At 37.6% G+C, this 14192-nt stretch overlaps 1 protein-coding gene across 21 annotated transcripts in view; it reads right to left on the reverse strand.

Moving 5' to 3' along the window:
* Window positions 1–1481: 1481 nt before the first annotated feature.
* The window catches only part of Kif21a (kinesin family member 21A), a 120932-nt gene continuing 108221 nt past the window's right edge, over window positions 1482–14192 (reverse strand). For all 21 annotated transcript variants that reach the window (XM_051189692.1, XM_051189680.1, XM_051189678.1 and 18 more), the window contains 7 exons: window positions 13112–13248; window positions 11929–12109; window positions 10342–10506; window positions 9155–9272; window positions 7307–7477; window positions 5673–5872; window positions 1482–2700 (listed from right to left, as the gene is read on the reverse strand). In XM_051189692.1, the coding sequence (XP_051045649.1) occupies window positions 2607–2700; window positions 5673–5872; window positions 7307–7477; window positions 9155–9272; window positions 10342–10506; window positions 11929–12109; window positions 13112–13248 (1066 nt within the window). In that variant the 3' untranslated portion in view covers window positions 1482–2606. The remainder of the gene's footprint in view (window positions 2701–5672; window positions 5873–7306; window positions 7478–9154; window positions 9273–10341; window positions 10507–11928; window positions 12110–13111; window positions 13249–14192) is intronic.

Raw genomic sequence — 14192 nt, forward strand, 5'->3', positions numbered from 1 at the left:
GACTGCTCTGAAAACGGATCCTCTGCATATCTAGTTCTGCTGTATATGTGAAATCCAGTTGTACAAAACACTTTCTAGAGTGTTTTACAGGAATTAACTGCATAGCTAGCGTAGGCTCATGCCTTTATTTTTGGCTGTGAACCTAGCCTTTTCTTTCTTTCTTTCTTTTTCTTTTTTTTTTTTTTTAATGGATGAGCCATCTCTCCAGCCCACTCATGCCATTTATTTAAACTAGTATAGAGAAAGAATCTTAAAATTCAGACTCAAAAGGGACAAATGTTCTCCTCCAAACTCTTATAGCAGGAAATGGAAAATTATAGCAGTAGGCCAAATTGGGTAGCTCTGTGTGTGTTACTTTTGTTTATGCTGCATTTGTTTGATTCTGTGAAACTGTGGTTCTTTGCCTGTACAAAAACAAACAAGCAAACAAAAACAACAACAACAACAACACTGATGGTGTAATAAAGAACTGAATGGCCACTAGTAAGGCATGAGCAAAGATAGGCAGGGCTGGCAGGCAGAGAGTATAAATAGAAGGAGAACCGAGGAGAGGTGCAACTAGAGAACAAGGAAAGGAGGACAACAGGGGCCACCCAGCCAGCCAGCCACCCACTCACCCAGCCACCCAGCCATCCATCCATCCAGCCACGGAGTAAGAAGGACAGTAAGATACACAGAAGTAAAAAAGATAAAAGCCCAGAGGGAAAAGGTAGACAGATAATTTAAGATTAAAAAAAAAAAAAAAAAAAAACTAATTTCACTCCTACCAGCATTTGGGGGGTGTAGGGAGGAGTTTTACAATATCCATTCTCACAAGGGTGAGATGGCATCTCACTACAGTACTATTTTGAGCTTTGTGGATGATTAATCTATTTTTGTGTGGTCCTTGGGAAACAACCATCTTCACACTTTTTAAAAAGCTGTGAAGACAAAAACAGCACAGGCTGGAACTGTGGCTCAGTGATTAAGATCATTAGCTGTTCTGACAGAGGATCAGGAAGATATGTGCTTTAATCTTTAAAAAAAACAAAAAAGTTTTTCCCACAAACACCATGCACATGCATAAAACGAGACAGAGAAATAGATGTACAGCTCAACATAAACCAGACAGACAATATTTGGGACCTAAGGAAAAATACAGTGCAGAGCTTGAACCCTGGCCCGTTCTGCAGCTTGCACCTGCTCTGTGCTCTGGTCTCTGTCCATCCCTTCTCTGATGGGAGGCCTGGTCACTGCCTTCACATTTATCACAATAATTTTTTTGTATTATCATCTATGTTCAAATCAGTTGACTCAATTCCTTTAACTAGCATTTCTATGGTTCATCAAGTCGAGGCTGCAGCTAGTGCTCTTCAACACTGGTTCATGTCTCAGAGAGCCATCACATAATAGTCTTTGCTCACATCACAGGCAGACGAAAATATTTATCAACACTGGAATTTTCCAACAATCAGAAAAAGATTAATAGAATAAAAACTGTTCATAGCATCATGTTTATTTACGCACTAGCTAAACTTTCATTTACAAACAAATATTTTCAGAGCAAAAAAAAAAAAAAAACACAAGACAATAACTTCAAAAGTTATACTGTTACATAAAATTAAACTTGCAGAATTTACAAATTAATATTCTGAGCAGACAGATAAATTATACATCCTTTAACAAAACCCAATCAAACAGCATTTAGAAATTCATACAGTCATAATGCCAGATAGTCTCTCTTTACAATCTACTTATTTACATTGTTTCCCACCACAAATGATAAGTCTACCAATGTGTGCAAACACAGTATATTTAAAATATATTTAGCAGCATATAAAAATCAGAGGAAAGAGAAAGGAGCTATTGATATTGAACAAAAGGAAACTAAAAGATAATAATAGAAACAGTTCCATAGGAAAATAGATCAAAATATCTTTCTGTTAGGAAATCAACAGCTCACCATCACAGAATATGTGCTCAGCACTAGACATGCAACAGCTCTGTGGCATTGCAATCCTGAGCACAGAATGTAGGACAACTGAAAGCTTTGGTCAATACAGGTAAACGTGAACATTTTAGCACAAACTGCTATCTTTTTTAGGTCAATTATGATAAATCATCAATAACAGTTTCTGCATTTTACTATTCCATTACATTGAAAGAGCTTCGAAATTTGGAACCCCTTATAGACTGACAAAATTGTGGATGAGCAGACTACAATCTGATTAACAGTTCCAATACATGTTTGTGTAAGTTGTGTGAACACATCTGAATGGGTGAACAGGTTGGAGTGTTTTACTCTGGATATACTTCTGACTGTCACAGGAGCAGACATCTTAGAACTCAAATAATTTGAAAGTATCTTTTTATAGCTAAGCACAAAAATCCAGCCACGATCAAAGTGTGATGTAAGCAATACATCAATTGTTAGAAGCATATGTGTTGGTAGATATTAATATTACACATACAAGACGGTACAGTTTTATTAGAATACATTTTTGTCTAGCAGATAGATTCAGATATATTTCCAGTTGATTCCATTAATAATAAGTGCAGGACATCATCTTCAATAAACAATGCAGCGTATCATCACAGTGTCAGTTTATGCTTATCTCCATTCACATTTAATTACTGGCAATATCTTCCCCCAGATCTCCTGTGTCAGAGATTTGACCATCTTGCAAATTGTGGGCTTTCCAGATTCGCACAGTCCGATCACTACAAAATAATAAATTTAAAATGAACACATGAACAGAGGCAGAAATGTCCAAAAATAGCTCTCAGAATTACTTAAGGCAACAACTTTTGTCAAAGGTCTTTAATTAGTGTAAGTAAAATGTGTACAACATTGCATAAGAAAAGCAAACACAAATCCATAGAGTGCTTCCTGCCTGGAACTTGTCTACAACGCACAGCACAGAAAGAAGAAAAATGCACATAGAACCAAGCGGAACAGATGGGAAGCAAGGTCTGGGGTCGGCAGAGCTGGGAACTTGCCCAAGCAAGAACAAAGGAGGCAGGATTTATTCAGGGAAAGACTTTGTAAATCTCCACAGGAGTCAAGCCTTGTGTTTCATTGGGACAGAAGAGTGCTGGCTGGACTGGGGCTCAAGAATCAGCTTTGATTAATAAGAAACTAGTGGCACTGAGTGAAATTTTTTTATACTTCATTGCTGAAATATCACCTGTGATTAATAATCTCCTATTTTGTTATTTAGTTATTAATTTATTTGTATTGTATATATTAAATATTTTAAATATAAATTTCAAATTTAAATATATTTTATTTAAAATATAAACATTTTATTTATATTATGTATTATTACACATGCCAAGATTAATTGTAACTTTAAGAGCTCCATCGTGGTGAAATCTTCTGAGATTCATTGAAACAATGGAAAAGTGTTTCCACAGGGTCAACACAATATGGAAGGCAAAACTGGAGAAGTGGGCCTGACCAAGAATTTTAGAACCAGAGGACTACACAGTAAGTACGTCTCATATGTCAGACATTAAGCTACAGAGCTGGAGTGTGGTTTTGCTTTAATCTCATTTATTCCTATGCCCAGGTTTTTCCCTTTTGGAATAGGAAAGTATGAGATTTGAATTTATTTATTTATTTATTTATTTGTTTGTTTGTTTAATAGCAGCCCAATGTTAAGAGACTACATTTTTAAAAATTTTGGAACTTATTAAAGTTGGACTGTGTCCTACATTATGATATTGGCATCAGATCTTGGAGACAAAGGATTGAAAAGTTACGACATTATGGTTTTAAAGTGGTGTGTCTGTATGTCAAGTGGGCAAGGGGAGAGGGTTCTAGTTAGCTTTACCTATCTACTTGACACAGCCTAGAGTAATGTGGGAGAAAGTCTCGACTGAAGAACTAACTGCCTAGACCATACTGACTTGTGTGCCTATCTTTGTGAGAGTTGTCTCAATTATTAATTGATGTGACAGAATCCAGCCTGCCATCAACAGCACCGTTCCCGGGCTGTGTCCCTGGGCTGTATAAGAAAGCTAGCTAACCTGAGCCATCATGTCTGCTTCGAGTTCCTGCTTGACTTCCCTTGATGATGGACTGTAAGCTGTAACAACCTGCTCTAAGTTGCTGTTGATCAGTGTTTTATCACAGCAACAGAAGGAAATCCAAAACTCCTTTATAAAATGTTTGATAGGTAAAATATAAACACTACTAAGTTTAAAATAGACCTTTGGGGCTAGAGGTATAACTCAGTAGAAGAATAATTGCCAAGCGAGTGCAAGACCCAAGATTCCATTGTAGTACCATCACACACACACACACACACACACACACACACACACACACAAGTATTTAACTTCTTAGATTTTATTGACTATTTTCTTATGATTAAAAAAATGCAGTAAATTTATTGGCATTTAATATCCCTTGAGTAATAGTGAAAAGTTTAATTCTCCAAAAAAAAAAAAAAAAAAAAAAAAAAATGGGAGTCTCTCATGAAAGGCAAGTATAGTTAATTGCTCACACATTAATCCATGGGACCAGTGATAAACGACACTTATTTTCAGTGAGTTATTAAAGATGTACCAAGTTTATGGGTAAATAAGCAAAAGTGGGAATTCTTAAGCGAATAGTACATATTGAAGAAGGCATCACTGAAGCATCTATGATCCCCAAGGTGGGGCCATCACTCAGTCAGAGAAGAACCTATCTGGCATTCTTCATGAGGCTCTAGAGTTAATCCTCAGCACAGAAACAATAAAGAAAAAGAGTAGGGCATTTATCAAGATAATGCAAACACAGGCAAGCAGTGCATTCCACCCCTACTAGGAGCTGATGATGACTGCTGCATTGATTGCAAGACTGTGATGGCCCCTCTTGCTACTTTGTTCAAGCATCTTAAACACCACCCTCAGGAGGCCTCCCTCCACTACAGCCCTGCTTTGTAACCCACCCTTGTTCGCTGTCGTCATTGCACTTTCCCCTTTCCTTACTCTCTGCTGCTTCTGGCTAGAATAGAAGGTAGAGTTTGCGTCTGCTTTGCTGTCTGCTCTCTTCCTAAGAGTCTAGATTAAGACTGGGCTCACAGAAGGTTCATTATGAGTAACCCAATAAACAAGACACAAATTTGTCAACTCAACTATTCAAAGGAGGGAGGAAACAGATGTTACTGCTATATTTTTATATATTCAATGGAGAAAGAAGTGCAAAGATTGTTAAAAATAATGTATTCTTGATATAAATCATAGCAAATTAGTGGCTCTTTTGAAGACAAAAAAAATTTCAAAATTAGTCATTAATGAAGTTTTTTCTTTAAATCACCAAGAAAAGATCTGATGTCAGGCTCCATGATATGCAGGGTACTAACACAGAAGTAACTTAACATTTTGAAGCCAGCCTAAACTCAAGGCTCACAGTGTATATCCAAAATTATAATTTAGGAGCCAGGTGTGATGACAAACCACCACAATCCCATCTCTTGAGTAGCTAAGACAGACTGATGATGAGCCAGCCTGGGAGAAAGAGCAAGATCATATTAAAAATAAAATAATGAAAGTAAATGAGTCATCTGGAACCAGTTGCTAGGATGACAGTAATGAGAGAGGGACCCCCGCTGTGCAGTGTTTGTAAATACCATGGCCTACAGTGTCTGTTAAGTCTGAACACAAGCAACCCACCCAGAGCAAAATCACAGGAGGAAACTTACTCGGCTGCAGTGAAAACATGGGTGGAATTAACACATATGGCATTGATGGGACTGTCGTGACCTCTCATCTCTCCAACTGGCACAAAAGTATCCACATTCCAGAGTTTCAAAATGCCACCTCTGCAGCCGCTGAGCAAAACTGGGTGGCCTGGCACCAGGCCCAGGGCACAGACCCAGTCCTTGTGTGCATTTGGGACTTGCTGGGAGAGAACAGAGAGAGCAGCTTTACAAAACCAGTGGCCACACCAAAACTGGTTTCAGGACTTTTAGTGGTGAAATTCAGAGTCTATAAAAGTCCATTTCTACATAGTCAGTGATTTAGGCAATACATGCGCAATTTGCTTTCCAATTTCCAACACTGTTTTCAGTACTAACAAGTAATCTAAAGCATCTAAAACACTCAGGAAACAACAAAGTTTTCTCCTCTTCTCTTACCTAAAATATACATACATAATAAAACAAGTTTGAAAACTACAAACTGTTACGCACATGGATTAGAACTGCCTCATGATATCTGTTTTACACTTTGAAAGAGAACATGGAGGCCTAAGGAAAACGTGAGTTTAAGTATTTCATGATGAACATGAAAAGTCATCTGACTAGATTTTATGTCTAAATATATTTATATTCACAATATGAAATATTAGATCTGTGACAGAGTCTGAAGTGTTTTTACCAATATTCATGTTACTTGTGCATTCTGCTTTTAGCTGTAGACTGAAAGCAGGGAGAGGGTAGCAGCTGCATTGCATACATGCAGCAATAAACAGATGCAAGGAATCGTAAACAGTTTCCTCTGGTAACTAATATCTTCACTGATACACTGAAGCCCTGCTCTCGTTCTATAGGATATGGGAGCACTGCCCAATGGACTCAAGAAAATGCTCCCAAGACTGAGAAGTCCCAACTCCACATAATCTTCATGCTGCTTGGGGCATGTGTACATTTAAAAACCCTGAACAGCTGCAACTGTTCTACCTCAAGGTGGATGTATTCAATAAAGAAATCTACACAAAAATTCTCCAGCTTTCAACTTCCAGTTGTGTCTTTTCTTACCTAGTTGTATTAGTTGAATGTTTACCTTCTTCCAATTTACCACTCTGATGGAAGTAATTTTATCGGGGATAAAATATATAAAGGGTATTTGATATTGAAAATGTAAAATTTAATGTGAATCTACACAACCTCCACTCTCAACCTGAGTCACAGTCCCTTTGGGGATCAAATGACCTCTCACAGCAGTTGCCTAAGTCCATCAGAAAACACAGATATTTACATTACAGTTCATAACTAGCAAAATTACAGTTATGAAGTAGCAATGAAATAATCTTATGGTGGGGGGGGTCAACACAACATGAGGAACTGTATTAAAGGGTTTCAGCAATAGGAAGGTTGAGAGCCACTGATATAGAAGACCACTACCACTGAGTTTTTTAGATTTTGGGGTCTAGTTAAATTTGGTTTGTAAGGTTTAAACTTTTTTGCAAGTTGTTGTCAAAATAAAGTAAAAACAAATCTTTAAGAGAAATCTCTGATTAAACTAAGAGACTCTACACAGAAACCCCCCAAGTTGTTGCGCTGACTCCTGTGTAGTTTCAAAATAGCCATTTCATACCATGTAGTTTCTGAATTACCTGAAGAAGACCTTTCTGAGCTAAGTCCCATTTCTTGATTCCATTGTCTCTTGACCCACTGAATAGGTTGTCCCCTTGAATGGTCAGTGCTTCTATACCATCATAATGAGGAGGCTCAAAGTTGTGGGTGGGGCTTACAGTTCCAAGAGCCCCTTCAGTCACATCAAACATCTACAAGAGAGAGTCAGGAAGACAGGCTTATTTATGCCATCCAACTTTCACGTGAGTGCTTCCACGTGCACATTCACAGGAACACAAATGTGAATATAAATGATCTGTTAACTCCACGAACTCTATACGAATGGCACTGCGGAATGCTCTGAGCCCAATTCATACTAACTTTGTTTCAGTGTCACATATGCAAACTTCAAGAAAAGCAACTGGATTTTTTTCATGTATGAATAAAAAAATGTGACATTCAATACTAACTAAGTTACATATCAATGCATTTAAAATTGAAATAAACAATATCATGTTGTTTGGTTAAAGCGAGGTAGGCTTTCAATTCCAGATTCCTTCTTTACCTTCCCAAAGATACCCATTAAATCTTTTCATTTTTCTCAGTCCACTTGGCAAAAAAATAAAAAAGAAAAAAGAAAACAATTTTGAATGATTTTGATTTTGAATAATGTAAAAATCGGTCAGTTGGTAGAGCTCTCGCCTAGTGTGCATGAAGCCCAGTGTCAGTCTCCAGAACGGAATAAAATAGGATATAATGACTAATCTTGGTTGTCAACTGGATGCATCTTGGAAGAAGAAACATCAGTTGAGGAATTGCCTCCATCAGATTGGCCTGTAGGCATGTCTATGGAGCACTTCCTTGATTTGCAATTGATGTAGAAGAGCCCACTGTGAGCAGTACCATCCCTAGACAGGTGAGCCTGGGCTGTATAGGAAAGGTAGCTAAACATGAGTGCTGGAGAAAGCCCATAAACAGCATCCTTCTGTGGTCTCTATTTCAGTTCCTACTTCCAGGTTCCTGCCTTAAGTTCCTGTCTTATATTCCCTTGATGTTGGACTGCAACCTATAATCTAAATAAACTCCTTCTCCAAGTAGGTTTTGGCCAGTGTTTTACCATAGCAACAGAAAAGCTAACTGAGACACTGGTGTGTGATGGCATTTATCTATAATCCCTACACTTGGAGCTACTGGCAGGAAGATTATAGGTTCAAGGTCATTTCTGAACACAGAGAGGGTTCAAAGACTAGCCTAAACTACAAAAACCCCTTTCTTAAAACAAACAAAAATAACCAAATTGGTAACTATAAATAAAGGTTACAAAAAAAAAAAAAAAAAAAAAAAAAAGCAAAGGGTAGAAAGATGGGACAGAAAACTGGTTAACAGAAAGTTAACAGAAAGTGACCTTGCTGAGAATAAGTGACCCTTGAATGCTCTCAGCACTGAGTAGGATATTTAGTGCATTGCTCCAAGCTCAGTGACATCACAGAAGGGGTGGCAGAAAGAAAGAGCCAGAACATGGGGAGCATTAGGGAACACTGTCTTCCATACTTGACATGGCCAGTGAACTCAGGAAGTCACAGGAACCAAAGACCTGCTGGAGAGTGTGGCCTGTCAACATTCCATCATGGATGGAGGAGTTACTCAAGAGAACACTCCCCTCCCCAAGGAGAAAATGACAGCTAATACTTGCAAGAGGAGGAGCATAGCCACTGAAGATCAAGACAAGTTACCTAAGATCCAGTAAATAAACTCCACCTACCCATATGCAGAATAAAAACAAAACAAACAATCAAAACCCTCAATGGTCACAAGGAGAAAGAGAAGTGGACTTAGATTGGTGAATACTGTCACTCAAGACAATGTAATTGCAATTCTATAATACACACTTTGATGTAGTGGTCCTTGGAGCCAGTGATGATTAGATCTTGCCCATTGGAGATCTGGTCTACGGTAAGGCACATAACAGGACCCAGGTGTCCGGTTAGCTTTCCTGTAGACTGAAACCTTCAAAGAGAAATAAAATGACTGCTGGAAGCATTTCATAGCATAATGGAAGATTCATATACTCTATATTTGTTCATAGTATTGTTTATTAATTTTCTTTTAGACTTCAGCCCGGCCTCTTGAAACTCTAGACAGAGTAAGTAGAAATGAGCAAACTAACATCCGATGATGGAAGCTGGGAAATATTTAGATCTTATTCCAAAGCTTAATATAACTTATGAAATAAGCAAAAAATGAGAAATTGTGAAGGAATAATCTTAATTCTTCAAAGTATACTTTAATCTATTAAATACATGAATTCATGAAAGACATGACTAATCCTTTTGCATTTGAATTAAATATTGATATCACTGCTTATAACATCAAGGAAGCTATTGAGGAAATGAGATTATATAACACATGCACATACATCATGCACATACATCATATACCAATGCATCCACATCTATGTGTAGCTATGCATATGATAGAATAGATGAGTCATTTCAGTAGTCATTATAAAGACTGAACATGACTAGAACTGATATCTGACAGTAAGAATAAACAATGCTACCCAGGCATGGTGGTGCATAGCTGTTATCCAACCTCCATTTGAGCTCAAGAAGTTTGAGGCCCCTCTGGACTAAATAGCAAAACTTTTTTTTTTTTTTAATGTATGCAGTCAGTTGTCAGAGGGTAACAATGAACTTATGTGGTAGTCCTGTCTCAAATCAAATTGCTGGAATTCAGCAATGACTTTAATTTCTAGGATATTAATATTACAGTTTCTTAAAAACGTTTTTTGGTCACTTTGTTAATAATCTATATTTAATCCTGCTTTTAAAAATGAACAGATCTGTATTAACAAAGTCATTAAAAGAACAGTTTAAATATTACCAAATCATTCTTTTTTCACCCCATTGAATATATAAACTGTATTGCTATATGCAAAATAAAACATAAATTTAAAGCAATTTTTTAAAATGTGAGCTAGAGGGCATGTGGAAATTAGATTTCACAAGCATTGATGTTCTTAGTATTTAAAGTTGGACTTGATATATGCAAGAGATACATTTTCTAAAAGTTGTACCTTTTAAGGTCCCACATTCTGACGGCATTTCCAGAGGCCGCATAGAGGAAAGTGCCGGTTGGGTTTAGTGCAATCTGATTTATCTGGCTCTCTCCAGAAGGAATAGCTACTGTCCGGCTGCTGGTTGCAGAAGAAGCTTCTCCAAGAGTAACTTGACCTGAAGATCTAGTAAGTAATCACAAAGTAAAATAAGTAATAACAAGGCAAAATAAGTCCTGTTTTCAGACACCAGTTCAGCTTGCAGCTTCCTTAATACAGAGCCTGGGTGTAGAGAACAGCAGGAGTTACGTGTGCTCAAGCCTCATTCACAGTACGGGGCACAGCACTGAGCAGGCGGTCACACCATGAGTAAGTATTGGCCAACAGAGAGAATATGTGAATAAACTAACCAGTGCAATATTATTTAAATTCTTAACGTGTGTGTCTATTATGCTAGGAACCTCAGGCCCTGAGCTGGAGATGACTAAAATGTTCTTTTTAAAAATAATTCTTTAGCCAAGATCTCAACAGATGATGGCAGTGCCACAAAAGCAGTTCAATCTGTTGCCATCTGCAGGAGCCCTCTGCTGGCCTGGTTTACCAGTATACATGTAGGTACCAGGCAGGATTAGCTGTAGGGAACTAAGGACACTGGGACCTTCTAAAAGCGCTCAGCTTTTGTTTAATATACTCTCTACTTTGTTTGGAAAAAAAGTTAGCTATGGCTTACTTATATTTTCTTCAATAAATTTACATGATGAGATGTTTTTAATTTTGAAATATTTTCCTTGCTAAAACTCTAAAATACTGAGTTAAAACCAACCTATTCAGATTTGACATTAGCGAGAAAACTGAACTGAGGCCTTTCTAACTGGGAATTGGGCATTCTTTGTCTACAGAACTTCCCTGTGGAGCTTTCCATCCAGGGCAGAAAAGAGTACCTCTGGAGCAAGAACCCATATCTCTACACTCAATAATCTCTGCTATGGATTAGAAACCAAATCAATGCTCCCTTTTTTTCATGTACACAATTATTGAGTTCACCTCAATCTTGATTAGAAAAAAATGGGTGTTAATTTTATGACTACAATAATAAATTATTTTATAGTTTTAACACATTTATAACAACACATATTGAGAAAAGACTCGTGCCCCGACTGTCCAGCACAACTGTAGTTAATGATGTCTGTGCTGGTTGGAAGTGGCCATCCTAAAACACTTGTTTCAAGGATAGTTAAAGATTGTAAATCCTTCCTAACTACCAACAATGGTCAGCTTAGTCATTTTCCAAGGACTGATACTCCCTTAAATCACTTAATCCCATAAGGCAGTAAGTAGTGCGCTAAAGCTTTGCCTTGGCATTTGGGAAAGGGAAACTATGAAATCCACACTTAGTAACAGATTAATCCAGTCTATCTTTTCCTTCTCACGGTCCATTCTTTGTTGTGTTCAACTCTTTCCTCATTATTTTGTCTGTATTTTTATGGTGAATATTTAAACATTCTCTGAGAAGTAGGTCTTTTTTTAAAAACTAAAGTATGTAAATAGTCCTATATTTCCTTATGTTAAAAAAAAAAAAAACTTTTGTGCTGTTTTCAAGGTACTTACGTTAATGTTCGAATACACTTTGCTGATTCTCTGATGTCCCACACCTTAATATAAGATGTTGACACTGTGAAGACCAGACTGGTATAATTGCAGTATTTTACAGATACGACATTGTTAGGGTGAACCCCTAGTGACATAATTTCCTGTCCAGTCACGAGATTCCAAACTTTACAAGTACGATCTAAAAAAAAGAAAAACGAAAAAAGAAAAAAAGAAAAAAGAAAAGGAAAAAGAACTATTTTAGGTTCTTTAGGTTATTTTAAAGGCAAAAACTATTTAAACAGCATTACACCATGGGAACAAAACAGCAAAGGATAATGGTATTGTCCAACTATCCTGCACTGGGCATCATAGTACATCTTTCAAGGTCTGTGGTAATTTCATAGGCAAGAGAGGTAAAGCAGACCTAACAGAAGTGAGGCATGTCGGGTATCTATCTTATTGTTTTAGTTTCTTAATACATAGCAAAGGGCTAATGGTGCAGGATTGAAGGTTTGCAAATGTAGTTTGAACTACTAGCTAAATTAACATGAGAAAAACATTTTATCACCTTGAGTTCCTTATCTGTAATGTGAGGCTGCAATATGTGCCTCATGAGAGCTACTATATTAATATACATTTGTAACATGCCTGACATGTTAATAATGAATGGTTGCTACTATCTTTTGCCACATTGTGTATTGTAATGGTCTTTTGTAAATCTCCATTTCAAAAGCTAGAACACAGTATGCCTTATAAGTGTCAATCACTGAAGGGAGGTACATTCTCTCCCCACTGCATTCACAACTATAAACAGTGGATTTACTCCCTTACCCACTACGCAATGATTTTAAAACTTTACACAAGTTAGGTATGAAACCATATCAGACTCGCTTGATTTAAGTAGTCTTTTAATAATCCTGTTTTAAAGTGATTTTTAAATATATGCATATGAGCATTAGATGATTACTAGCAGCTTTTACTTTTTAACTTATTTTTTTCATGTGCATATGTGTGTGTTTATGTGGGAGTATGTACACATGAGGGTGGGTGCATGTGATGACCACAATGGGGCACCGAATCCCCTGAATTTGGAATTATAAGCCATTGTGGGCTGCACAACATGGGTGCTGGGAACAACTAAAATCCTCCGAAGATCACTACACAGGCTTAACCACTGAGTCCCTCCGGCCGTGGCTAGCACCTTTTGATCCAGTGAAGAGGAGATCGTCTGTAGAATCCACACAGAGTACAGCTTTTGTGTGTCCTTCAGCTATGTGAACACACTGAAGTGAAGATGTCCGGATTCCTTTGGAGGCAGGAAATGGGTTGATTATGCCCCTAAGGTGGGAGGGGGGAAAGACTGACTTTAGCATCTCTATTATGAAAGCAGGTTTACTTTCCTTCCCTCTATGTTTTAAAAAGGCTCTTATAAATGATTATTAATAATATCCAGACTGTTCTGTTGAGTCTTTTAATCACAGGGAAGCTGATAAAGTGTGAAGCAAGAGCAGCGGAGTGCATAAACTAATTAGGTGTCCCCAGTAACTAGTTCTGCAAACAGCAAAAGTGATGATGTACCTGGATTGTATGACCCACTCCATCCCTCTGAAAAGTCTTCCTTCTCATGACTGGAAGGAAGTAGAAATGATTGGCTCAAAGACATGGCTATACAGTAGGCAGAATGGAATTCTACACCTAAGGGGAACATGCTGGAGAAAACATGGCACCTAGGCAACACAGAAAATAGTTCTCAAAGAAAAATGGTGTGTGTGTAGGTGGGAGGGGGGAATTATAGCTATTGGATGGGTAGAAATTTAAGGGAAGATGATTTTCAAGCACCAGCAACTTAAAGGGGTGGAAAAACCTTTGATAATCTCAAAGATTTTAAAGTGAAAGATTTAAGCTGCAATGAAACTCTTTGGGAGCTGTTCCTGATGTGTCTGGCCATGCACTGGAATCTAAAACGTTACCAAAATACTGTCTGCCCTGACTTTAAACAGGCTTACGATGGGGAAAGAATTAAAATGAGCGTCAGGAAGAGTGAAGGGGAGACTAAACCAAGACAGAGCACCACCAGTCACTCCAATGTCTTAATTTTTTTCTAGCTGTGAGCTACAACATTAATTATTCCTGCTTGTAAATTGTTAGCATTATTACTTATAATTCTCTGAGGGAAATCCCATTGAAAAGGAGACAGCATTGCCAGTACTCTTAGAAATCACAAAGGTTAGTAAAGCGGAAAAAAACACCTGATTCATTACTTTTTTGTTGAGTCTCACATG

The sequence above is a fragment of the Phodopus roborovskii genome, unplaced genomic scaffold (assembly GCF_943737965.1).
Source record: "Phodopus roborovskii unplaced genomic scaffold, PHOROB, whole genome shotgun sequence".
Taxonomy (NCBI): Eukaryota; Metazoa; Chordata; class Mammalia; order Rodentia; family Cricetidae; genus Phodopus; species Phodopus roborovskii.